Source organism: Monodelphis domestica, chromosome 2 (genome assembly GCF_027887165.1).
Source record: "Monodelphis domestica isolate mMonDom1 chromosome 2, mMonDom1.pri, whole genome shotgun sequence".
Taxonomy (NCBI): Eukaryota; Metazoa; Chordata; class Mammalia; order Didelphimorphia; family Didelphidae; genus Monodelphis; species Monodelphis domestica.
In genome coordinates this window covers 62,188,764-62,215,332 of record NC_077228.1, presented here as the reverse complement: position 1 = coordinate 62,215,332, position 26,569 = coordinate 62,188,764, and the positions used below count along the sequence as shown (strand labels likewise).

At 38.1% G+C, this 26,569-nt stretch overlaps 1 protein-coding gene across 11 annotated transcripts in view; it reads left to right on the top strand.

The window, feature by feature from the left end:
- The window catches only part of ADCY10 (adenylate cyclase 10), a 136,553-nt gene extending 110,272 nt beyond the window's left edge, over window positions 1–26,281 (top strand). For 2 of the 11 annotated variants that reach the window (XM_007480714.3, XM_007480713.3), the window contains 9 exons: window positions 2,896–3,071; window positions 5,255–5,411; window positions 12,913–13,117; window positions 14,365–14,461; window positions 14,590–14,705; window positions 15,977–16,094; window positions 19,045–19,240; window positions 22,087–22,275; window positions 25,413–26,281. In XM_007480714.3, coding sequence (XP_007480776.2) covers window positions 2,896–3,071; window positions 5,255–5,411; window positions 12,913–13,117; window positions 14,365–14,461; window positions 14,590–14,705; window positions 15,977–16,094; window positions 19,045–19,240; window positions 22,087–22,275; window positions 25,413–25,574 — 1,416 coding nt within the window. In that variant the 3' untranslated portion in view covers window positions 25,575–26,281. Of the gene's footprint in view, window positions 1–2,895; window positions 3,072–5,254; window positions 5,412–12,912; window positions 13,118–14,364; window positions 14,462–14,589; window positions 14,706–15,976; window positions 16,097–19,044; window positions 19,241–20,244; window positions 20,872–22,086; window positions 22,276–25,412 lie in introns of those variants that run through there. The other 9 variants (XM_007480711.2, XM_056815495.1, XM_016429934.2 and 6 more) reach the window with 8 other exon arrangements.
- Window positions 26,282–26,569: the final 288 nt, after the last annotated feature.

Sequence of the window (26,569 nt, the reverse complement as noted above, 5' to 3'; positions counted from 1 at the left end):
TGTTGCAAGCATATTTCTACATTTTCCATTTCATAAGGAATAACTAAATAGTTTCTCATATCCTTCTTATCTAAATGAGATCAAAATGTTTTTTCCAAAAACTCTAAACTCCTTTACTTTCAACCTGTATTCACGGAACAGACTACAACTTTTCTGCCCATTCTCCTTTCATCCTTACTTGCTCAAACTTTCTTCCTTTCTTTTGATATCCCTCCAGTGGATTTAGATCAAAGCCTTTCAAAACTGCATCTTCCTTTTCTTTTTTTTAAATTTTAACTTTTCCTATTTGGATCCAACACCTCTCTTATTTCCTCTTATTTGCCTAATTCATCTATTCTTTATTTCCCAATCATATTTAAGAATATCTAAAGAACCTGTCGTTCCACTGAATTTCCCCCTTGCAATTTAGCAGAGGTTTTGATTACACAAAAACAATTAATACTGCAATACTTTTACCTCTGGAGTTCTGAAAAGCTTGCAAACACATGGTCTATTCCAATACCTTATGGTGATTTTGCTACTAAGTTTGCCTAAACTATAAAGTTCTGTTATATCATTCACAGAAGAAATGTACTGGCAACACAAAACATTTTTCCAAATTAAATTTTACTTATTTTTAAGGTTTTCCCTAATTTAAACTCATTTCTAGAAAAGAGTTAATAATAGGTAGTTTTTAAGGATCAGGTAAATTTAAACTGAAAACTGCAAACTCATTTTTAAAATTTGTTTTGGAACTTTACTAATACTACTTTCAAATTTGCTTCAGTTTTCTTTAATCGGTGAAATCACCTTTTCCCTTGCATTAAAACAAAAAATTGATCGCTCTCCAGGGAATGAGTGATAAAAGGTTCAAGCATTGTTTCCATGTAACTTTTGTTCTTAGTTTTTCTTAAGGCAAATTCCACAAAGTGGTACCCCTAAACTCACTAAAACATTTCAATATTTATAAAAATATTTAAACCATAATTTGCAAAGTCGTAGTAGAGAGCTTATATTTATCAACCACAAGGCCATAAATTCTCACAGAATGAGGAAAAAAAAGATGAACCTCCTTATCTGTATTGTCTTTTTTCCTCTCTCCTTAACTTGACCAGACTTTGGAGGGCAAAGAGAAACTTTTTTCCCAAAGACTCAGAAAAGTTCCTCAGAAAAACATTCTTTTTCCTTTGGCTGATCAAGCCATAGGAAGAAGCTAGTTTGATTTACCAAGACATAAAATACACATAATACACATAAAACATACACACAGTACTTAGTCATTGGTGAAGTTTTTCCTGCTTATATCCTACTGAAAGTTTTTATCTAAATCTAAAATCCCTGCTTGATTTTATATTATATGTTATACATAAATAATATATTATTATGTATAATAATGTTATTTTTGTTATGTTATATTATGTTATTAACCAGGAGAGCTGTTTTGAAACTCCATCCTTCTACAGTGCTTTTTCAATTATGACTCTGCCAAGGCATTCTTAGAGCTCCATCTTTAGATATCCACTTCCAAATGGGAAATTTCCCCTATTTCCAGGCCAGACATATCTAAGGGGTATCCATCAACTTACTAGAGCTGGTCTCTATGGTACATTTGTCAGGAGACTACTCACTTCTAAAGAAGTGCATCTGGATATCATTCAGAGGATGTGGAGAAGTCTATTAGTAGAAATCTTATCAGATTGCCCTCAGTCAGTGTTGGTGAACCTTTTAGAGACCAAGGGCCCAAACTGCAACCCTCATGCAGCACGTGAGCTGCCTCCTTATCCCAGATAGAGGAGGGAGGAAGTGCTCCAGTTGCTGGGCAGAGGGGTGGGGAATGGTGAAGAGGGGGAGGGGAGCAACCCTCTTTATTACCCATGCCATAGGTTCACCAACATGGCCCTAAAGTATTCCTTCAACAAAGGTTCAGCTGTCACATGGAGCTTTGCAATCTCCCATTCCTTCATGGTCACCATAACTGTTACAGTGGGGGGGGGGGAAGAAACTGAGTTTCATCTAAACAAATGATTTATTTGGCAATGCACATGGTTGCAAAACAAACCAGGTCCAAGACTCAGTAACCAAGGACATAGGAGTTTGATCTCTCACTATTAATATACAATCTGGAAGGAGAGAAAAACAGTAAACACAGGATTATAGATATTGAGACATCTGCTTTCTTATTGGTAGAGGGAGCTAGGAGACACTGAAATGAGAGGGAAGGGAATATTCTTGTAGTTCTGAAGTAGTAGTCTTGTGAAATCGCTAAAATCAGGTGATTCACAAGGAATTAAAACAACATCAAAAAATGGTTGATAAAGGCAAAATAGAGCCATTATTATTTTTAATGTAACTATATATGTATGTGTATATATTTGTTATGTTTATATGAGTATGTGTACATATATCTATATCTCTAGAGTTGGATATAGATATATATGCACATATGTGTGCATGTATATATTCCTGAAATCACCTGCTACCTGCATCCTATTCCCATCTGGGAGAAAGAATGCATCATGCCAGCTCTTCCTTCAGGCAGGGCTGGACTACAGAAATTTAATTCTGGAATGCTTGAATGGACTTTATTAAATTAATATTTGGGGGGCACAGCTAAGTGGCTCAGTGGATTGAGAACCAGATGAGAGATCCTGGGTTCAAATTTGACCTCAGATACTTTGGGTAAATCATTTAATCTCCATTGCCTAGCCCTTACCATTCTTCTGCATTGGAACTAATACATAACATTGATTCTAAGAGTTTGAGAAAATTAATATATGCAAAGCACTTTGTAATTCACATGTGTGTGTTGTATATGTGTGGTGAGAGAATGAGTAAGAGAGATGGAAGATAGAAAAATGTCAGCTATTGTTCTCATATAGTTACTTTTCCTACTCTTTTCCTCTCCTTGGCACATAGGTCTCCTTCCATGTGGGCCAGATGGTGCTTGCCAAGAAGATGACGAGGAAGGCATTGAAGTTACTAAACCGTGTCTTTCCTTACAATTGCTTTTCGGTTCTCCTCCAGACACATATTGAGAAAAACAAACATGCCAATTACATCAACCAGAAGGCACAGAACCTCCCTCCTCCACAGTAAGAGACAGAATTGGGAGAGAGCTGGGGAGGGCATCCTACATCCCTACAGGATGAGGCGTCCCAACAATCTGACACAGGAGAACTCCAGCATGATTTTGAAGTGTCATCCTTTTAGATAGGTGCCCATTCCAAAGGAAGTAATCACTCTGGAGAAGAGTGGATGGTCTGGCTTTTGGAGTGTCTTCAAGAACCCTTTAAGTAGCCTTATAGGACCAGGACAGGACAGTTCTTAGAGGTTCAGAAAACGTATGTTGGCCAGCTATATGATCTTCTGAAGATTCTGAATGGTTAAAATGAATATTAGTGTGGAAAGAAAGTAATTTAATTGACCAAGAGGGGGCAGCTGGGTAGCTAAGTAGATTGAGAGCTAAGCCTAGAGAGGGGAGGTCCTACATTCAAATTTGGCCTCAGACACTTCCCAGCTGTGTGATCCTGGACATGTCACTTAACCCCCTTTGCCTGGCCCTTACCACTCTTCTGCCTTGGAACCAATACACAGTAAGATGGAAGGTAAGGGTTAAAAAAAAAGTGACCAAGAGAACATTATTAATAAATGGTATATGTGCCTTTTTTTCCATCTATATGAAATGTTTATAAGAATAATCTGCATATAATCGGAGATATTTCTGATGAGGCTAGTCTCCGGGAAAGGGGGAAAGAGGGAATAAGCATTTACATAGACCTGTGTTCCAGGAGCTGTGCTAAGGGCCTTTTACAAATATTATTTGATCCTCATATCCACTTTGCAAGGTCAGTACTATTGTTATCTTTGATTTATAACTGAGGAATTCTGAGGCAAGCAGAAGTTAAGTGATTTGTCCAGGGTCACAAAACTAAGAAGTGTTTGAGGTTGAGGTTGACCATGGACTCAGTGCCCAGTGCTCTATCCTCTGCTACCTAATGGGAAATAGGTAGGCTTTCCCAAGTGATAATCCACACTAACTGACATCATGCTCTGACCTTACTGTTTGGTGTCCAAAAACAAAGAGTTACATTCCTTTGACCAAAATACTTTCTTGATGTCTGCCCTCCCAAAAGGTGTTGCTAGTGTACATGCAAAAATTATGCATGATTCATAAATATGGCTAAGTGAAGCATAAATGTAGGAAATGAAGATTCACCAAAGGTACTTGCCATTATTATGGAAGAGAGTCTAGAATCAGAGTGTCCTTCTAATGCTCCTGCTTGTTTTTTTTTAAACCTTTCCCTTCCATAGTTGATACTAAATATTGGTTCCAAGGCAGAAGAATGGTAATGACTAGGCAATGGGGGTTAAATGACTTGTCTAGGGTCTCACAGTCTAGGTGTGTCTGAGGTCGCATTTGAACCCAAGACTTCCCATCTCCAAGTCTGGCTCTCTATCCCTTGAGCTACCTCTCAGCCCTATCTTCTTTCTCAAAGGGCATTCTACATCAAGAAACTTGCTTTTCTCTCAAGATAGTGACCCCAACCTTCTTCCTGAAACAAAGATCCATCCTTTAAACCCTAATAATTTTCTGGTTATGTTGTATGGATATGACTACTTTCTGAGAAACTGAAGTTGAAAATTGCCCAAAGAGCAACAGATCCTCATGGCAGGCATGAGCAGTCTGAAACACAAATATAATAGAATATATACTCTCTGAGAGCCAGACAGGCTTTAGCTCCTTTCAGAGTTCTGAGGTATTTACCCTGGAATGTCTCTTTTCTACTTCCAACTGCTCGAGTCCCCATCAACTGTGTTTCCTCCGTCATTAGGGGCTAACGATTAACTGTGTAGCCAGGTGGCCCAGTAGACAGAGTGCTGGACTGGAAGTCACGAAGACTCATTTGCCTGAGTTCAAATCTGACCTCAGACACTTACTAGCTGTGTGATCCTGGGCAAGTCACTTAATCCTGTTTGCCTCAGTTTCTTCATCTGTCAAATGAGCTAGAGAAATAAATGGCAAACCACTCTAGTATCTTTGCCAAGAAAACCCCCAATGGGGTCCCAAAATTTGGACACAACAGTGATTAACAGCCCAGTTATTCTTAAACTAGCTTTTATAGTGAGATGGTTGCTTCAAAGATATGGCAAGAAAAAAGTAACTTCAGGAATTATCTTGCCCACTATTGCATCCTAAGTAGAATTTCCCTTTGTTTCTCTGTTGCTTCTCTCTTGTTGCCCCATTGTACAATTTTACTTGTCCTTTGCCTGACAGAAAGAGAAAAATGGCTCAGCTTTACCAACAAATCTCTTGCCTGTCCACAATATGGCAGATCTACAGCTTGGATTGTGCTTGTCATTGCAAGTATTTTGAGCACCTAGCTGCCATGATGCAAGTGAATTCTGCACTCAAAACTCAAGACGACTTCGAAGTAGGTTTTCATATACTCAGTCACAGAATTGCAAGGAATATAAGAGATCATCTATTTTGTTACAAATGAATGAATGTAAACAATGTGGAAAAATGTGTTGTATGAAAGCACTGGTATAACCTATATCAGACTACCATGTTGGAGAGGCAGGAAAGAGGGAAGGAGAAAATCTGAATCCTAAAATATCAGAAAAATTATGAAAAATTATTTCTATGTATAATTAAGTAATTTTAAGGAAGAAAATTAATTTCCAAACCCCCCAAATAAATAAATGAAAAAATATATATTCAGTAGTACTAAGGCTAACATTCTTGTTTCAGTTTTTTTACTTAATAAATATTTATTTTCTCTCCTTACTACCTTCTTTCCACTTCCACCCTCAAATGAGAAAGAAATCAAAAAAGAATATGGCAAATATGCCTAGTCATGCAACAAGAATTCTCACATCAGCCATGTCCAAATATGTATGTCTTATTCTGCATATTCAGTCTATTGTTTCTTTTCTTTTTCTTTTTAAATTCTTACCCTCCATCTTAGAATCAATACTGTGTATAAATTCAAAGGCAGAAGAGTGGTAAGGGCCAGGCAGTGGGGGTTAAGTGACTTGCCTGGAATCATGCAACTAGGAAGTGTCTGGGGCCAGATTTGAATCCAGGACCTCCCATCTCTAGACCTGACTCAACCCATTGGTCCATCTAGCTGCATCCTCAGGCTATCATTTCTCCACAGGTGTTTGGCAACATTCTTTAACCTCAGTCATCTAGAATCACAGCTGATTATTGCATTGATTAGAGTTGTTAAGTCTTTCAAAACTGTTCATCTTCATAGTGTTGTTATATAAACTGTTCTCCTGGTTTTACCCCCTTCAGTCTATATAAGTTCATGTAAGTCTTAGATTTCCCTGAAGCCATCTCTTTTATCATTCTTATGGCATGATAGTATTTTATTACATTCATATATCATAATTTGTTGACCTATTACCCAGTGGTGGGTATTCCCTTATTTTCAATTCTTTGACACTACAAAATGAGTTGCTATAAATATCTTTTGTACACATGAGGTTTTTTCTGGGTGGGTGCCTGTCTCAAAGATCTAATTGTTAAATTTTCCGTATGAATATAAATCAGAAATAGAAAAATGGTACAAATCAGGGCTTGATTTATGGTTCTTTTAGCTACCTAGACTTAAAACAGTCATGAAGAAAATATTAATAGATTTAATTCAAAAGTGTATTATATAGACAGTTGTTAAACATTTACCAGCGTGTTCCTGGTCTTTTTCCTCTTTCTTACTATGGAGTATAAGGCAAGTAAGTATCCCCTCTCAAAAGAGGCAATTGAGGGTATTACACCAGTTATTAACTCATTAATTGAACAGGGAATAATAAGCCCTTGCAAATCTGAATACAACACGCCCATCCTGCCAATTAAGAAACCAAAAAGAGGGCCCGATGGCAAGCACCTATATAGATTCGTACAGGATCTGAGGGTGGTGAATAAGTAGTTTCTAATGTAAATACTATTATTTCCTCTATTCCTAGCACAGCTACATACTTTACAGTAGTAGACTTGTGCTCAGTTTTCTTTTCCATACCTATACATGAGAACTCCAGGCATATTTTTGCTTTCACCTGGAAGGGCTCACAATATACATGAAGTCATTTGCCACAGAGTTATGTTGAAAGCCCGAGCTTATTTGCACAAATTTTGAGCCAAGACACAGATAATATAACATTTAAAAATAGCAAATTAATCAAATATGTAGATTATCTACTCTTGGCTTCAACAGATGCAGAAACATGTCAAGAAGATAGTAAACACCTTCTTTTGGAATTGTACAAAAGAGGACATAAAATCTCAAAGGATGAAGTTCAGTGATGTCTCCCTAAAGTAGAATATTTGGGATTCATCCTGACTGCTGATGCTCACTATATTTCTCTAAAACGAATTTAGAATATTCAATATTTAAGTGCTCCTACTACTAAGAAACAGTTGAGAGCAATTTTAGGAGCAACAGGGTTTTGCAGACAATGGATTCCTTGCTATGGGGAAATTACTAAACCCCTTATAGCACTAACAAAAGATTCAGTCCCTGAACCCCTCAAATTAGAGCCAGAACACTTGACAGTCTATCAGAGCTAAAAAAGGCTATCCTGTCTGCCCCCTGCTCTAGGCATCCCAGATTATAACAAGCCATTTACTTTGTATGTACATGAGCGAAGAGGAGTAGCTTCCAGTGTTTTAACTCAGACTTTGGGGCCTTCTCAGCGCCCAATTGCTTATTACTCTGCCCAACTGGACCCAGTAGCATCAGGAACACCACCGTGTCTTAGAGGAGTAGCTGCTACAGCCTAACTAGTGACAAAAACTGTCGATCTAGTATTGGGATGTCCATTAACAATTATGTTCCCACATTAGGTAGAAGCATTGTTGCTAAAGCATAGAACACAGGCATTCTCAGATCAGAGAATAACAAGGTATGAAATAACCTTGTTAAATAGTGAAAACATTACCTTGAAATGTACTACTCTTAACCCTGCCACCTTGCTTCCAGATTTACCTACTTCAGGAGAACCATTACACAATTGTGAAACATTAGTGTCCATGGCAGAAAAGCCTCGAGATAATCTCTTGGACACTCCCTTAGACAATGCAGATCTGATTTTATTTACTGATTGTTCCTCTTTTATGAGGGATGGCATACGCTATACTGGAGCTGCCGTAGTCTCAGAATTTGCCACTGAGTGGTCAGCTTCATTACCCTCTAACATTAGCACTCAAGGAGCAGAACTCATATATTCTGAAGCACGCTTATATAATTGCCAAAGATAAAAAGGCAACAATTTATACTGATTCTAGATATGCTTTTGGCATTTGTCACTCAGTCGGAATGCTGTGGCTCCAGAGAGGATTTTTAACTGCACCTGGAAAATCTATAGCTAATGCAGAAATTATTAATGAAGTTCTTTCTGCTCTCCAGCTTCCTGAAGCCCTAGCTATAGTTCATTGCTCTGCCCATACAGGTGGCACTGACCCTGTCTCTAGAGGAAATGATCGAGCAGATACTGCTGCAAAGCTAGCAGCCATAGAAGGGCCTGAATTAATTTTAACATTAACAACAACTGATGATTTAAATTGATCACTTTCCTATAATGAAAAGGAAGTGGAAAATGGAGACAAAAATTCAAAGCAAAACAGATCAATGGAGTATGGGTGTTATCTGAAGGAAAACCCCTGCTCCCTAGAAGTTTCTATCACCAAATTTGCCAATCTATTCATAAAAATGGTCACTTTGGCACCCAGGGCATCGTGGACTCTGTCAAGAGAGTATGGATAGCCCCTGGTATAACTACTATAGCCTCTAAAGTGTGTTCAGCCTGCTATACATGTCAAGCATATAACCAACATGCATTTCGTGGTAAAGCCTTTGGTGGGCATCCTCTGGCTTACACACCTTTTGAACATCTACAGATATATTTCATAACAATGCCAAAGGCTGGACATTATAAATTTTGTCTAGTCATTGTAGATCAACTAACCAGATGGCTGGAAGCATTTCCTGCGACCCGAGCCACAGCAGATTTTGTTGCTAAGATACTTTTAAAAAGAAATTATTCCTCATTTTGTACTTCCAGCACTTATTGATTCAGATAGAGGAAGTCATTTTACTGATTCTGTCCTAAACCAGATATATTCTTGCTTGGGGATAACTCCAAAATTCCATGTTCCACATCATCCCCAGAGCTCAGGCCAAGTTGAGAGGATGAACAAAGAACTTAAAACTATGATTGGAAAATTATGCACTGAGACATATTTAAAATGGCCTGAAATTCTCCCTCTGGCCCTATTTTATCTTAGAAGCAGGCCTAGAGGAGACCTACATATCTCACCATTTGAGATGCTTTTTGGACATCCACCTTTACAGGCTAACCCTTTTCCCCCTGCATATACATCACTATTCGGGGGAGATACTACTATTGCTTCCTATATACAGGAATTACAGCACAAACTACGTGAACTTCATGAATCTGGAGCTGCAGTACAAGCCGGACCACTAGACTTTTCTCTTCATGACCTGAACCCAGGAGACAAAGTATATATTAAGAATTTCAAGTGTACTGGATCAACTCAGCCTTGGTGGGAAGGACCATTCCAAATATTGTTAACTACTCCAACATCTATAAAGGTTGGAGAGGAATCTTGGATTCATTGCTCACATGTGAAGAAAGCATCTTCTGTTGAGACTGATTGACTGTATCCTATCACCTGCATTGGAGATAATAATCCATTGACAAGTGGATGATGTTTTTTCAAAGACACATTGAATTATTGATTTTTCCCCTTATTTTTATTATTGATTTTCTTTTATTTTGATTAGAATATTTGATTTTTCTCATTTCTTGTACTAAAGGTACACATAATTAATATAATATTTTTGCAGTAATACAAGCTTAATATGTATATACTTGCTATTATGTCAATGCATACCCCAAAGCTTTAAATTATGGGAACCTGCCATTTATTGATAGAATGTTATGGGACTATGATTAATGTTTATGTATGATTCCAGGAAATGGGATAAAAATGAGAAGCACAGACTTAACCTGAAAATTGCCAAAACAAGCACACTGGTCAAAATGAAACCAATCCATATGGGATTGAGGAACTTCTATGCCAATATGGAAAGAGTTGAAACTAATGTGGACTCAAGATTGCGACACTTGACATATGTTAAGTTGTAGGACTTCCTTGTATCTACACTCTTCGTGAAGTACTCATACAAGTACAAAGTTTGACTATCATGCTGGCTCCCTATATCCCTGAGAATGACAAAAATCAGACGTTTCCCTATCAAATTAGAATTCTAATTCTTTTCTTTCTTATATTATGGCAACTTCCTGTAGTCCTGGCTGTGAATGGGTAAGTGAAATATTACTGCATTCTGTCCTATAGACTTGTGGGATAGAAATTACTTTAAATTGGACCTATACAAGGGCCTATTTTGAATTTTTTCCCTTATGTTTTTTATTGTTTTCCTCTTCTTTTGATAATTGACTCATACACCCCCATGACTCAACATTGCATCCTGAGCTGAACTGGATGTTTTTTAATACCTACTTCAGGGGGGATTGTATTTTAATTTAAAATCCAAGAATTTTGATTTTTTGTTTGATATTGTATTTTTATAAAAATCCAAGATTTTGATTTTGTTTGAGAAAAGATCTTCAAGGAAGAAGCTTGCTAACTCCTAAATCCAGAGAATGAACTGTTGCAGAAAGATGCAGAAAACATACACTACATCAAGAAGATCAAGAATGAACTTTGGGTGTGGTTGATTAAACTGAAGTTTGATTGAACATTTATTGTAAATGTACATATTTATGCCCAAAGGGACTGCCCCTAATTTGGCATTCTGTCAATGTGCCTAGCAAAACATTGGTTTTGCTTTATTTCTTTTCTATTCCTACCTCACTACTCTAATTTCCTCTTAAGAAAATTGAATGTTGTATATATCTGTAGTTAGAAGTGCATTTAGGACTACAAGATGATTATGTTAAATGATCAATGGGGAAACTAGTCTCCCAATGATCATCAGGGGGAATTGTGAATCTTAAAAATTTCTCAGACATGTGAATCTTAAAAATTCTCAAACTCTACTTCAGAAGATTTGATTAAGCTAAACCCATTTTAAACAATGAAGGTACTTGATCAGGAATGTGAGAACTTTAAAATTACTCCACCCATATTTAGGTATACCTTAAGGGGAAGATAAAGTTGTAAAACTCTTTACTGAACAATGAAAAAGTACTTAACCCATACCTATAGTGAAGCCAAGCCCTTAAGCTAGGTCTATTTTTATATCTAATACAAAAGGGTGCTAAGTACCTATGAAGGTCAAATTAATTACTAAAAGGTCAGGCAATTTGCAAACTTGCAAGGGACAAGCTTAACAAAAGAGGTGTGAAATTTTAATCTACTCAGGTGTGAATTACTCAAAGTTTTAGTCTACTCAGGTGTGAATTGAGAATGGTCAGTCCTTTGGAAAACTTCTACTGTGATTGGTAGATGTGAAAACTTAGGGGAGGTGACATAGGAGAAAATTCTCTTTAAAAGGAGGTCAGAAAGGCCTCTGAGGGGATTCAGCTATGGAGCTGAATTTGAGGCTGGTCTCTGTCTCGGTGGCTGAAAGGGAATTCAGCCTTGGAAGCTGAAGTGGAGCTTCCTGAGCTAAACTGGAGGGTATCTCTGAACACTAGAGTTTTGCTTGGAAAGATCTTGTAGTAAGTGATAAAAGACTGACTAGTCTCTCTTAAGGCTCAGGCACTATCTTGAAACCATATCTTCATGGTCACGATTTAAGGCAACCACTCTTTTAACTGTAACATAGGTCAAAGGATACCCACAAAGTAGAAAAGTTTCACTTTGATTTACTTTGATTTATTCATCTTTCTGGCCCTAGGACCTGATTTGGGTTTCTGTTGCCTGCTATACTTCAGGGTGGGATGGTCAGCTTTACTTGGTCTATCCCCCTTCTCTTCACTCCAGCCACCACTCTGGTTCAGGCCCTCACCACCTGTCACTTGAACCATAATAAGAGCCTCCTGCCTCCAATATCTCCCTGCTCCAACTCTCTTTCACTTAGCGACCAAAATCATTTTCTTAAGGCATACCTCCTAACTATGTCATGCCCTATTCAATAGACTCCTCTGGCTTCTTATTACCTCGAGGATGAAATAAAAATTTCTCTGATTGGCATTTGAAGTTCTTCATCACCTAACCCTATCCTATCCTTTCATTCTTCTTACACATTACTCCTCTTTCATGAAATCTGTGATCTAGTTATACTGGTCAATTTTTTGTTTCGCAGACATTACTCTTCCTTTTCTGTCTTGGTCCCTTTTTATCTGGCTATCTAGAATTTTCTCCCTTTCTACTTTCACCCATGCTTCCTTCAAGAAGCATATCAAATCCTACCTTCTGTAGGACACTTCCAGTGTCTTCTCCCCTCCCCTCCCCTCCCCTTCCCTCCCCTCTCCTCTAAGGCTACTTTTCATCTACTCTGTATGTGTTGTTGTTGAGACATTTCAGACATGACTACTTTGGGGGGTTTTCTTAGTAAATATATGGAGTGGTTTGCCATTTCCTTTTCCAGCTCTTTTTATAAGGAGAAACTAAAGCAAATAGGGTTAAGTGACTTGCCCAGGGTCACCTAGATAATAAATGTCTGAGGCTGGATTTGAACTCAGGAGAATGAATCTTCCTGACTCCAGGCCTAACATTCTATCCACTAAAACAACTAACTGCTTCTCTATATGTACCTACCTAGATACAGGATACCTCACCCATTAGGGCATAAGCTCCTTGAGAACAGGAACTGTTTTTGCTTTAGCCTTTTATCCCAAGTGTTGTTGACTAGCATTTACTCTCCCTCCCTCCCTCCCTCCCTCCCTCCCTCCCTCCCTTCATTCCTTCCTTCCTTCCCTTCACTGATGACATTTCAGATCATTAAAGCCTACCTGGACTACTCATTGCACAGTCAACTAGGAGGTTATCAAGGATTATGGTTCAAGTATGAAGTCATGGCCATTGAGACTATCTTCAACAAGCCTTTGAATAAAGAGACTATTGAAATGATTCTTCATGTGGCAGTTAAATTGTCTCACATCAAGTTCCTAATGGGTTACCTGGAGCTGGCCATTCAGTTGGGTAAGAGTTCTTTTCCATCTCCGTCTGACAAGGCAGCAATGGGCCTCCGATTTAAAACAACTCTTGTTTATTAATGGCCTACTCTGTGATAGGTAAGACAGGCAACCTGGTATATAATAACTGTTTGGTCCCAAGGGGGAGAGGAAGGGGAAAAAAGCATTTATCAAGCACTTACTATGCACCAGGAACAAAGTCTCAGAACCCTTTTATACACTCAAAATGATTGAGAATTACAAAGAGCTCTTGTTTCTGTCAGTTGTATCTATAGAGATTTATAAAATGATAGTTTAAAATTTTATTTAATAACAAAAATAAATCCATTGCTTAGTTAACACATTTTCAATGAAAAATATGCTTTCCAAAACAAAAAAAAATTAGTAAGAAAAGCAGCAATGCTTTACATAGCTTTGTAAATCTCTTTAAGCTATGACTTAAATGAAGATACCTGGGTTGTCATGTCTGCTTCTGCATTCAATCTATTATACTATGTTGTTTTGATTAAAAGATATGAAAATCCAGACTCACCCAGATATGGAGTTATAAAGGGGAGGATGATTCTAAAAGGCAAATAACATTTTAGTATTATTGGAACCTTGAGGATGCCTGGAAAGATTCTTGGGGTCACCCAGGGGCCTGCAAATTATAGTGTGAGAATCATTGTTATAATGGATCAAGAGCCAGTCTCAGAGCCTAGAACTAGTTAAGTTCTGTTGCTAACATGTACTAACTAACTAGCTGGGTGACCCTGGCCCAAATACTTAATCTCAGTGTGTGATGCTTTTTTTTTTTTTTAATTTTCACCTTCCAAAAAGTATCGATACTGTGTAGGTTCTAAGGCAGGAGAATAGTAAGGGCTAGGCAATGGGGTTAAGTGACTTATCCAGGTTCACACTGCTAGGGCCTGTCTAAAGACAGATTTGGACCCAAGACTGCCTAAGTCAGTCTCTAGGCCTGGCTTTCAATCTATTGAGCCACCTAGCTGACCCTTCAAGTGCACATTTTTAAAGTCCCCCACATTGGCTAAGAAAAGTTCAATGACCTGGGAGTTCCCTCTACCATGGAAATCACAGATCTAGTTCCTATCCTTATCATCCCTATCCCTATCCCCATCTCCCCATCCCTATCCCTATCCTTATCTTTATCATCCCTCTCCCAGGGCATAGAAAGAACTTGCATTCCATTTCAGTGGGGATCTAATTAGGAGGCAAAGAGTGGAATAAGAGAGCTTGAGATTGTTTCTTGTACAGGCTTTAGAGCATATCGGATGTGGCAGCTGACCAAGAGTCCCAACATAGAGTACATGGTCCTTCACCGACTTGGTAGAGCTCTCTTTTTGAAAAACAGGTATTCTTGTGATGAGTCCCAAGGGGAATGGCAGCAATGGCAGGGTATATGCAGTGGGATGTTTTTGCTTGGATGGCTATGAGTGGTTTTGCACTACAGGGACTGGCCAGATTCTTTCCTTGCTCCAGATACTCAAAGTATATCGAAGTGCTCCAGTGGATGTGGTCATTTGCTGTTGAAGAAGAACACACAGTCAGCCAAGGACTTTTCTATTTCAACTGTCTAGATATCTTGCTCTATGGTGGTAAGTCTTTTTGCCTTATGAAAAGGGCAGCTATAGTCATGCATCCTTTTAAAAGGCTTTCCCCAACAATTGGCTGATCCCTGGTTTTAGTGGAGAATAGAGTAGGGTGTTATCATTCAGTATCTGGGGGTGAACTGTCATCAAGATGCTAGAGAAGAAAATGTGCACACAAGGCTAGTCTTTCCCACCTGGAACAAAGGTGTAAAGGTGTTCTGAGGGGTTAGTCTATGGTTTGGGAAAATCCTTGGAGAAAAAAAGATACTGCTAGGAAATCTGCTAAAAAAAAAAATTCACACCAGGATATCCATGGCCAATAACATATTAACCATGGAATCACAAAATAGAAGAGCTCAAAGGGACCTTGTGGATTTGGAGTCAGGAAGACCTGGGTTGGAATTCTACCCTGGATACTTACTGTAACTGCCCTGATCCAGGGCAAGTCATGGGACCTCAAGTCTGAGCCTCAAATTTCCTCATCTGTGAAATGAGATAGTTGGATTCAATGACCTATAAAACTCCTTCTAGCTCTAAATTTGGATTCTATGATCCTGGTCCAACCCTTTAATTTTACAGCTGAGGAAACAGGCACATAGCAGAGGAGATTTAAGGTAAAGCTCCAAGGTGAATAAAACAAAGTATTGTGCAATATTCCCTCTCCCTGAGCATTGTAACAGGGATTCCTTAGAAACCAAAGGCTTTAGTACAAAAGAAAAAAATTCTGATGGTGGGTATTTTTAGATATCTTTAGTAGAATGGGAGGCTAAATATTTGTAGGAGGAGATGTTTGCAGTGACATCTTACACCAAGAAACAACAATCTACAATTCCTTTATTTAAGGCCAATTCCGGACATACCTTAAATCAGAATCCATTCTAGACACCTAGCTCCCACTATACTTTGTTATGGAGAGGGATTCAAATATTGCTATCAGTTAGATAGTCAGAGCCTGGTGGAATGGAATTAGGTTGACAGGAAATCCAACATACTTTATAAGACTGCACCGATATCTATTCCTTCCTGACTTTAGACCAAAAAGACCCAATTCCCTTAAACTGACACTGAGCCATGGTGCTGTCCACATTTCCACAGACCCTCTATCAGCTAAAGAGTGGCATGTGGCTGTCATGTCACACATCTCACCTTTGGTTTCAAACCATCCTAAAAAGCTGATTGAGAACACAACTTGGCTTCTCACAAAGCTCTCTCAGGGATAATTACTAAGCTAAGAAAGAGATCCCTAAGTGAAATATTCCTTCTCCTGTCCTTTGTAGGCTTTATTTATAGGACCTTTGAAGAATGTCTGCATTTCATAAATGAAAAAGAAGATAACAAAATCCTCAAATTCCACTGTGGCCTGTTACTGGCTCTTTATTCGGATGTAGCGATCTGGTAACACATAAAGCTTAACTATAATCATCTCTCTCATTCATTCAATCCACAAACATTTAATAATATCTACTATGCATAAAGCAAGGTACTAAACTATATCCAAAGATAAATAAAATCCATTTCCTTCTCTCAAGGAGTTTATAATTTTGTGGAATTGATATGAAAGGAGTATGAAGTGTTTTAAGATCAAATTAGAAAGAAATCCCTTCTTGAAGCCTTAGTTGAGGAGGTAAAGTGTTTTAATAGCAAACGAGAAAGAAATCACTTCTCAGTGGAGAAGAACAAGGAAGGCTTAGTTGAGGAGGTGAAGGTGGGTGGAATGTCAACAGATAGAGTTGGGGCAGTAAGAGGTGGCATTATAGTTGTAGGAAACTACATGAGCAAAGATTCAAGAGAAGAAGAATGAAGGACATTCAGAGGATGAGTGACTGAAATGTAGAGTATATGAAAGAGAACAACATGAGATAAGGCCAAAGATGAATGGGTTAAATGGAACTGAACTGAGAAGTAGGCAAAAATCAGATTACAGAAGACCTTGAAGGCCAGACAGAAGATGGGAACATTAACAGGCCACTAAAAGTTTCTGAGCAGTGAAATGATATGATTAGACTTGTGCATTATAAAGATTAGTCTAGTAGCTGTGTACAAGATAGAATGGAAAGGAGAGCTTAGAAGTAATGAGACATTAGGAAGTCATTGCTGTAGTTTAGTCAAGAGAAGTATCATTGGAATGGTAACACTGGGGATGGAAGGCAGAGGGAAGATATGAGAAGGGAGCAGCTGGAATTGAAAGGCTTTGACAATGAAATGTTTTAGGTAAAGGAGGAACCATAGGCAATTCTGAGTTTACACACATGTAGTGACTGGGTGATAACAATGATCAGAGACAGAACAATTAGGAGAAAAAGGAGTAGATTTGAGGGGAGATGATGAACTACAATTTAGGAATAACCATGGTCTAAAAGCATCAATATGTGTTAATGTGCCAGGCTCTCTGCTGCTATGGACAATGAAGTAACTTAGGAGAGAGCAGTTTCCATTGAATGATGAAGTCAAAAGTTAGACTGCAAAGAGTTTAAGGAGAGGGTGAGAGGAGAGATAATGGGTACATCTATGGTAAATTGCTTTCTCAAGGAGTTTAGCCACAAAAGAGAGGAGAGATTATGGGATTATAAGAAGCAGGATGGATGATGGTTCAAATGAAGATGTAACAATGATACAAAAGACATGGGAATATTTGTAGGAGTAATTGAATATTAGTGAGAGTAGGGATGAGAGAGGAGGCAATCTTCTGGAGAAAAATGGAATGCAATAATTTGTGCATGTAAAGGGGATTGCTTTGGCAAGAAGAAAGGTAAACTCTTCGTGTGGGACAAGGTTGAAGGGGGAAATAGTTGGTAAAGACATATGAGTGATGTGAAATAGAGAACAGGGGTAAGAGAGAATACATGTATGAGAATGGCTTTAATTTTTTCAGAGAAATAAGAAAAGGTTTTCAGCTGAAAGGATAGGAGAAGAGGTAACTTTGCAAAGCTTGAAGAGGCATGAAAATGTTTGGAAAAACCAATATGATGAGAGGAATAATGAATCCATTAGGGATATGTAAAAGAATTGCTTTGCTTCAATGAGGTCTCACTTGAGATAATAAAACATAACTTGGTAATAAACCCAGTAAGCACAGTTTCATGATTTTATCCAGCTTTGTTCAGCAGTAAATAAGTGGAAGCAAAAGAAGCTGATGGTAGAAGCAATGTAAGACTGGTGTTTGGAAGCACAAGATCTTCTATAGGATTGAGGGACAAAGAGGACAGTATAGAGTTGTACTGGCCACTAAGAGGTCAAGATGGGAAAGTGAAGGGCATGTAATCAGTGCAAGGCTATCAAGTCTGGGAAAGGAGTGAAGAATGGAGAGATTTGTGGTTATAGTGAGGAACCAAAAAAAAAATTTTAGGGTTGCAAGAAAGAGGGAGAAGTGGAATGACAACAGATTATAATTAGATAAATGAATTTCAGTCACTGAACATGGATATGGAATATTTGTGGGTGATGGGAAGATCAAGTGTGTGACGGTCTGTGTGTAGCTATGGTAGGATGGAGGAGGAGATCAAGGGAAATGAGTGAATTGATAAATTGAGAAGCTAGGATGTTTGACAGAATATCAATATGTATATTGAACCTCACTAGTATAAGGGTGGCATTTGGGGAGGTGAGAAAGACTGAATTTATTGAGGAAGGAAGGAGGTCTATAGAACATAGCTACCAGAATCTTGATTAATCAATAAATATGGATTGAATAAACTTCAAAGGAAGAGAGGTTGTTGAGTGATGATGGTAGAGGGAGAGCCTGGAAGTGGCAGTGGGGACCAAAGAGTAAGTATTTTGAGTGTTGGTAAATTAAAGTGCCACCAGTGCTGGAAAGAATGAAGTTGAAAAGCAAAAAGAGACCTTAGAAAATATTCACTGCCTCCAGTAAGAAGGTGCTTTTCCTTTGAAAATTGTGGGCAACAAAGTCAGCTACTTTGAAAGATCAAGAATTAGATGAAGGAAAATCAACCTAAGATCATAATCAAACATTCTGACTAACCATTAGCCCCCAAGCTTATAATCCCCTAGAGTGCAGTCAGTCCTCCAGCAGCTGGATATTGGAGTCAATGTTTTCCTTTTGTCTTCCCCAATTCACCATGACTCTCCTTCCTGACCCCGATAACCACCAGCTACTCCCCCATTACCTGGCAGAAGCAAGGGGAGAGGGAGACACTATCTAAAATACATTGTTTCGAGCCAAGAAACAAATTTGAAATTGCATTCTCCCACAATTGGTGGGCCAAGGGTGGCTTCCAGAGGCCCAGGTTGAGGAAATAATGTTTCTATTTAAACTGAATTCAGAAAAGCAACAGAACTCAGGTGCAATGTTGACCTTATTTTTCCCCTCCCTTGATTGGTGATTTAGGTTTGCTAGACTTGAGGAGTGGGGAAGTTTTGAAATATTTTACAACAAAGCTAAAAAGTTGGTCCAGAGAAGAAGTATCTCAAATATTCAGTGCGAGGGATTTAGCAGATACCTGGAATGCCAGGTTCTTAATCTCCAGAAACAAATTCAAGCACAAACTGAGAACGTCCAAGACATCGGAGTTGAACTACTCAAGGTGACTGCTTCCTTGTATTTTGCTGAGTTTGCATTCAGGACAATATAACAACAGGGCATACTACTTAGATATACCAAGAGCATAATACTTAGATATTTAGCTAATCCTATTTTCACTGTTTCTGAGAGGGTAAATATCACCAAGAAGAGGACTATAGAATATTTGGACAATGCAGTGCCAAGGTGAAATATTTTTTTAAATTGTTAAATTAGTTATCTTCTCTAACCTGTATTCCAACCTTGTCATATTTTCAGCATGACTTTAAATGAATTCCTCTTCCTTTACTTTCTAATTTAAGACCCCCTTGGTACAAGGACATCCCTACCCCTCTGCCCAGCATATGTCACCCAATTTCTCCTATCCTCTTCCTTGGTTGGATAAGAGATTTCTAATACCAATTGAGTATGTGTGTGTGTATGTATATATACATATATATATATATATATATATATATATATATATATATATATATATATATATATATATATATATTCCTGGCAGTTTTCATTTGGGGATCTCTTTTAGGTGGTAATTGGTAGATTCTTTCAATTTCTATTTTACTCTTTGATTCTAGGATATCAGGTCAGTTTTCCATGATAATTTCTTAAAATATGATGCCTAGACTCTTTCTTTGAGTATGGCTTTCAATAATTCTTAAATTATTTCTCCTTGATCTATTTTCCAGATTGTTTTTCCAATGTGATATTTCACATTTTCTTCTAGATTTTTAAATTCCTTTGACTTTTTAAAAATTGTTTCTTGATATTGCAAGGAGTTATTACCTTCTACTTGCTCAATTCTAATTTTCAAGGAATTATTTTCTTCATTGAACTTTTGTACCCTCTTTTCCATTTATCCATTCTGTTTTAAGTGTTATTCAGTATTTTTTGTGTCTCTTTTGCTAAGCTTCTAATTGTCTTTTCATAATTTTCTTCCTTTGCTTTTATTTTTTTGCCCAATTTTTCCTCTATCAGTGGCATCTGATTTTGACATTTTGTTTTTAGGGCATTTTGTAAATATTTCTTAGTGCCACTGACAGACACAGAATTATGGACTGACTGTGTGGGAACAGCATGACAAAGACAGGAGCTTCCATCAAGCAAGGCTTTGGAATGCCCAATATACCCCAGCTTGCAAGATCTCTGGGAAGCCATAGCTTAGAAAAAAAGAAGACACATAGTTTGCTCCTCAAGCATGAGAACTCAATCCCTCCTCTCAGAATTCTAAGAAATTCTGTAAGAAGAACATACAGTATTCTGTAAAAAGCTGGGTTACACGTTGACATGTTGAATTATCACATATAGAAAGCTCTGATCAAAGTCACCTAGGTAATTTAAATCCATTGTTTCCATCCTGTTAATCATTGACTTCCATTGTGAGTGATTTAATCCCTCTACCTGATTCAACCATCTATAAATAGCTATTTGAAATCAATAAACTTTGACACTGATCAGCAAGAAGTCTTGATTTTGTCTATAAGTTTGTCTTTGCATCATTTCTGATTCCAACCTCATTTCTCTTATCTCATTCCATGACCCACAAATAATTTGTCGAGCTGTACTCTACATGACTAGACTGTAGATTTGATATGATCCTGTATGACATTTCACAAATTTAACTGGTTCTTCTATATTTCTTCTATAGAAGTTTTCTTTTAATTTTTATTTATGTTTTTAATTGATGAATTAATTTAGAATATTTTTCCATGGTTGCATGATTCGTGTTCTTTCCCTTTCCTCCTCCCTCCCCCCTCCTGGAGCCCATAAGCAATTCTATTGGATTTTACAAATATCATTGTTTAAAACCTATTTCCATATTATTCATATGTGCAGTAGAGCGATCATTTAAAGTCAACATTCCCAGTCATATCCCCATCAAACCACGTGATTGATCATATGTTTTCCTTCTTTGTTTCTATTCCCACAGTTCTTTCTCTGGATGTGGATAGTGTTCTTTCTCATAAGTTGCTCAGAATTATCCCCGATCATTTCACCACTGCTAGTAGAGAAGTCCATTACATTTGATTGTGCCACAGTGTATCAGTCTCTATGTACAATGTTCTCCTGGTTCTGCTCCTTTCGCTCTGAATCAATTCCTGGAGGTCTTTCCAGTTCACATGGAATCCCCCCGGTTCATTATTCCTTTTGGCACAACAATATTCCATCACAATAAGATACCACAATTTGTTCAGCCATTCATTCCCCAATTGATGGACACCCCCTCATTTTCCAGTTTTTGCCACTACAAAGAGCACAGCTATAAATATTGTTGTATAGTTATTTTTTCCTTATTATCTATTTGGGGCACAAACCTAGTAGTGGTATGGCTGGTTTAAAGGGCAAGCATTTTTTTTATAGCCCTTTGGGCATAATTCCAAATTGCTTTCTAGAATGATTGGCTCAAATCATAACTCCCCCAGCAATGCATCAGTGTCACAATTTTGCCACATCTTCTCCAATATTTATTATTTTCCCTTATTGTCATATTGGCCAATCTGTATAGCAGTTTTCTTTTCTTTTTTTAATTCATTCATTTATTTTTTTTAAATCCTTTCCTTCTGTCTTGGAATCAATATTGTGTAGTGGTTCCAAGGCAGAAGAGTGGTAAGGGCTAGGCAATGGGGGTTAAGTGACTTGCCCAGGGTCACACAGCTGGGAAGTGTCTGAGGCCAGATTTGAACCTAGGACCTCCTTAGCAGTTTTCTTGAAATGAGTGAATTACACAAATCAAACCACCTTTGAATGTGTATGCTATTAGGATTCTACTGATTTAACCTATGAATAAAATAATTTCCTGGGCATAAGATTCTTTTTTTCTCAACCAGATATCCACTGTTCTTTCCTCAGAGTTTGGAGAATGTGGTAGCTCAATGTTCCACAGGTCCTTTATATTACCCAAGGATTTACCACCTGATGGCTTATGTATGCATACTCATGGGAGATGAGGACAACTGTAACCTTTTCCTGAGAACAGCCTTACAGATCTGTGATGTCCATGGCAATCTTCTTGAGAGAAGTTGGCTAACTATCAGCAAAGTAAATAATGTAAAAGGGGAAAGGGAAGTGGGCTTTGTTTACTCTGACCTCAAAAGTAACTTTAGATGCCTCTTGAAGATTTGGACTTCTCTAGAAGGAGTCATCATAGTCTTTAACTAAAGTTTATGTCTTCTGGAAATAATAGCACTCACAATAATAATGACTTGGCATTTTTATAGCTCTTTTTACTATACAAAGCATTTCAATAGTATTATCTATTGGATCTGCACAACCACCTTAGGTGTTAGGGGCTTTTATTATCCCTATTTCATCGTTAAGAAAACTGAGGTTGAGATTATATGAGTTGCCCAGAATCACAGTCAGTAAAATGTCTGAGGCCAGATTTGAACTTGAGACTTCCTGATTCAAGGTCCGGCACCCTGCCCACTTAATTTTATTTAATGAAAGGCAGCATAGCACAATGGATAGACAACTGGCATCCAGTAAGGAAGGCTGAGTTCAAGCCCTGTTTCTGCCATATCCTGACCACTTCAATGCCCCAGGCAAATCTAAGGCTAAATATCCAAGCAGGTGCTAATGGACATTGATAGAAAAAGTTCTTACCAGGAGCTCCCAATACCCTTGAAATCACAGGTCTGGTCAAAAAGATTATTTAACTTTGGGAGCTTCCATTCTGCTCCTCACTATTAGACTACCTTCTCACTTCTAACAGCCACTTCTCTTCTTCAGGGTTTCCCCATTGGAAAAGTCATGGAAGAGTGAGGATTAAGACAATTTGCCCTCTTCTCAGTCTTCCTTCTCTCCCCTATTGTGAGAAAATTTTAATCTCCCTGATCCTTTGGGAAGGGGAAAGTAGGAGGAATAGAAGATGGTGGTACTTTGGAGTTTATCCTTTTGTGCTCTTAAGAACAAAGGCTATTTCCTTCTGCTCTGTTCATCACCTACAAGTCTCCTTCTGTTAACAATATGAGGTTCCTCCTCTAGAGGAGAGATCTAAGATTCTGTATTCAGATGCTTCTGGGGCTTGAGGAGTCCACTTAAGTATCTTGGATCCCTGCCAAGTAACAAACTCTAAGCTGGAGGTGAGGAAGGCTAAATTAGTCTGTATACTTGAATGTTCTTTTATATATGCCAGGAAGTATATGGATGTGTCAGTTACCTTGGTGGATGGGGACATGGAGAAGAAAATAATATTGTAATGATGCAATAGCTTGTCATTCAATTATTATTATCTTTTAAAACCCTTACCTTCCATCTTGGAGTCAGCATTATGTATTGGTCCCAAGGCAGAAGAGTGCTAAGGGCTAGGCAATGAAGGTTAAGTGACTTGCCCAGGGTCACACTGCTAGAAAGTGTCTAAGGACAGATTTGAAACTAGGACCTCTCATTTCTGGGCCTCACTCTCAATCCACTGAGCCACCCAGCTGACCCTCTTCATTTAATTATGAGATAGAAGGGTCCTAATAAATGCTCTATCTCAGGGATGGTGAACTTTTTAGAGACAGAGTGCCAGGTCCTGACCCTACCCTACCCCCCCCCAGATTAAGTGCCATGACCATCCCCCCCCAGACCTTTTGTCATGCCCCACCTCTCCCTTACTCCACACAAAGGAGGGAGGGAGAGAGTGATCCCATTGGGCTGTTGGACAGAGGGACAGGTGAAATGAGGAATGTCCTCATCAAGCACTCAGCTCCCTTCCAGCTCTGCCGCCTGTGATCTGCCCAACTTACCCACTGTGTGCTTCCTTTGGCTGCTAGGCAAAGGGGAGGAGGATGTGAAACAATGTCATCAGGCACAGTAGAAAGGGGGAGGGATCAGCTCTACCAAGTCCCTCTGCCTTTCTAGTAATGAACTGGGGTGGGGGTGGTCACATACCCTATCTTCTAAATCTATCAATATGATAGCACAGGTGCCAAAGATGGCACTCAGAGCACTCTCTGTGGGCACTTGGTCACCCTTCCTTTCCACCTCTCACCTCCAGTGTTTTTTTTTACCAGAAAGGCAGAGGGACTTGGGAGGCTGCTCCCCTACAGCCAGTATGGGGGGGGGGGCTGGCACTTGATGTCTAGGGGGTGGGATGGGGACAGGGCCCAATACTCCTTCTCTAAAAGGCTCAATATCACTGATCTAGTCCAACCTATAGCTAACATAGAAATCCCCTTTATAACATCACCCCAAAAATGGTCTTCCAACTACCATCTTGAGACAATAAAAAAGAAATTCCTTTGCCCAAATCCTACTTTTCCATCCACTCTATACTGTTCACAGATACCTAAAATCCTTCTGATCCTCAGGGACATGACTATGGAGTTTTAACTTTCCTTTGGATTTGAGAAAGCAAAGCTCAGTTCCTCCACAATCCCACAATATGGGAATTGCCCTTTGAATTAAACTTTTCACTACTCTCAGTTCCACTAGTACCACTTTGTATCCAATTTGTCTAAAATACTTTGTAAATTTGACTCTTCTAGAGTGGGACAACCTACTATGTGGGAGGTCTTCTAACCTTGATAAACTAAGAAATGTGTGAGTTACTATATGTTTGTTCACTTTTAATGTTGTGTAAAAAAAGATGTGAAATTTTCAAAGGATACAATAGAAATATATTTTATTATAAGTTTATTTATCATATAAATAATAACTAACATTTACTTAGTGCATTAAGGTTTGCAAAACACTTTAAATATGTTATATCATTTAATCCTCACCACAATTCGGTGAGATGGGTACAATTATTATCCTGAGTTCAAATCCTGCCTCATACACTTAGTGGTTGTGTGACCCTGAGCACATCACTTTAATCTATCTCCTTCAGTTTTCTGGTTTATAACATTGATATAAGAATAGCATCTATCTCTCAGGGTAGTTATGATGATCAAATGAGACAATATTTTAAGTGCTTTATAAGTACTTCTTGTTGTTGCTGTTGTTTTATGGATGAGGAAACTGAGGCAGAGGTTGTAACTTGCCAAGGGTCACACTAGTAAGTGCCTAAAGCAGGATTTGAGCTCAGGTCTTCCTATCTTCAAGTCCTGCATGAATTTGGTGGTCAATCAATTGTCTATAATCAATTCCATTGTTTTGGAAAGTCCAACATGTAATATTTTTTAAATAAATATTCTAAACAAATTTGTCATTAAAAAAACTCATTCTGGATTCCCTTTCCCTCTTCCCAGAAATGGTGGTACTCCGACAAAGTGAATACGGATGAGAGTTGGCTTCAAATAGTCTTGCTTCTTCCACAATGGGATGAAATCAAATTAGATGAATTGAAAATAAAGAATGTTGAACAAAACAAATTCCGATTTAAAATTGCCATTACGGACAGTACCTTCTAGCGTTTTTTATGGGACTGAAGAACTTGGAAAGTAAATAATTTTCATTATATAAATCATTTATAAGCTTCCTTTCTGTGAATGTTAAATTCTTCCAGTTTCTGTTTCAGACATTTTGGGTTTCTTCCCTCTTTGGCAAAATGTGGAGCTTATTATCTTTATAGAACCTATCCTTCTTCTCCATCCCCAATTTCTGTCTGAGAAGGGCATTTGCTCTTCTTTGACCAGTTTCATTAAAATGTTTACTATTTTTTTAGCTTAACCTATTTATTTCAATCAAAACCTGTCCCCCTCCAAAAAAAATAAAATAGAAAATACAATGACAAGTGTCATAGCCATCATCTCTAGAGAAATAGGAATCAAAGTAAGATTTATTATTTGTTAAATTGCTAAATTATTAAACATTTGTGTATAGTGTAAAGTTATGAAAGCACCATATATTATTGGTTCAGAAATAGGAGAAAGATAAGTAGGCATATAAGAAACATTTTTGTATTGGCTAATTAGCTACAAGATGATTAGAGTATTATTGTTCTTGTCTATATATCCTATGCTTCAATTTGTGGGAGTAATAAAGACTGAAATGAAAAAAAATTGTGGTGTTAAGCCTAGTGCTTGGAACTGGAGTGATGGGATGGAAGAGAAAAAGAGGGATGTGAGGAAATGTCAGAATAGGTTAATAATAAAACATTCAGATTTAGCTTTAAAGTTTGCAGAGTGATTTCTCTTTCCTTAGAGATGTATAATTATATCACAGCCCTACAAAGTAGCCTACCATTATTTTTATATGCCATTTTTACAGTTGAAGAACCTGAGGCCAAAAAGGATTAAGAGACTTACTACAAAGGGCCACAAACATATTGAAGTGTCTGAAGCAAGATTTAAACTTAGGTCTTCCCGACTCCAAACCCACAGTACTGTCCACTGCCTGCTTAATGAAGATTGTAATAGTCCCTTTGTTGGCCCAGTACCTGGCCATGCATCAGACTCATTTTTTA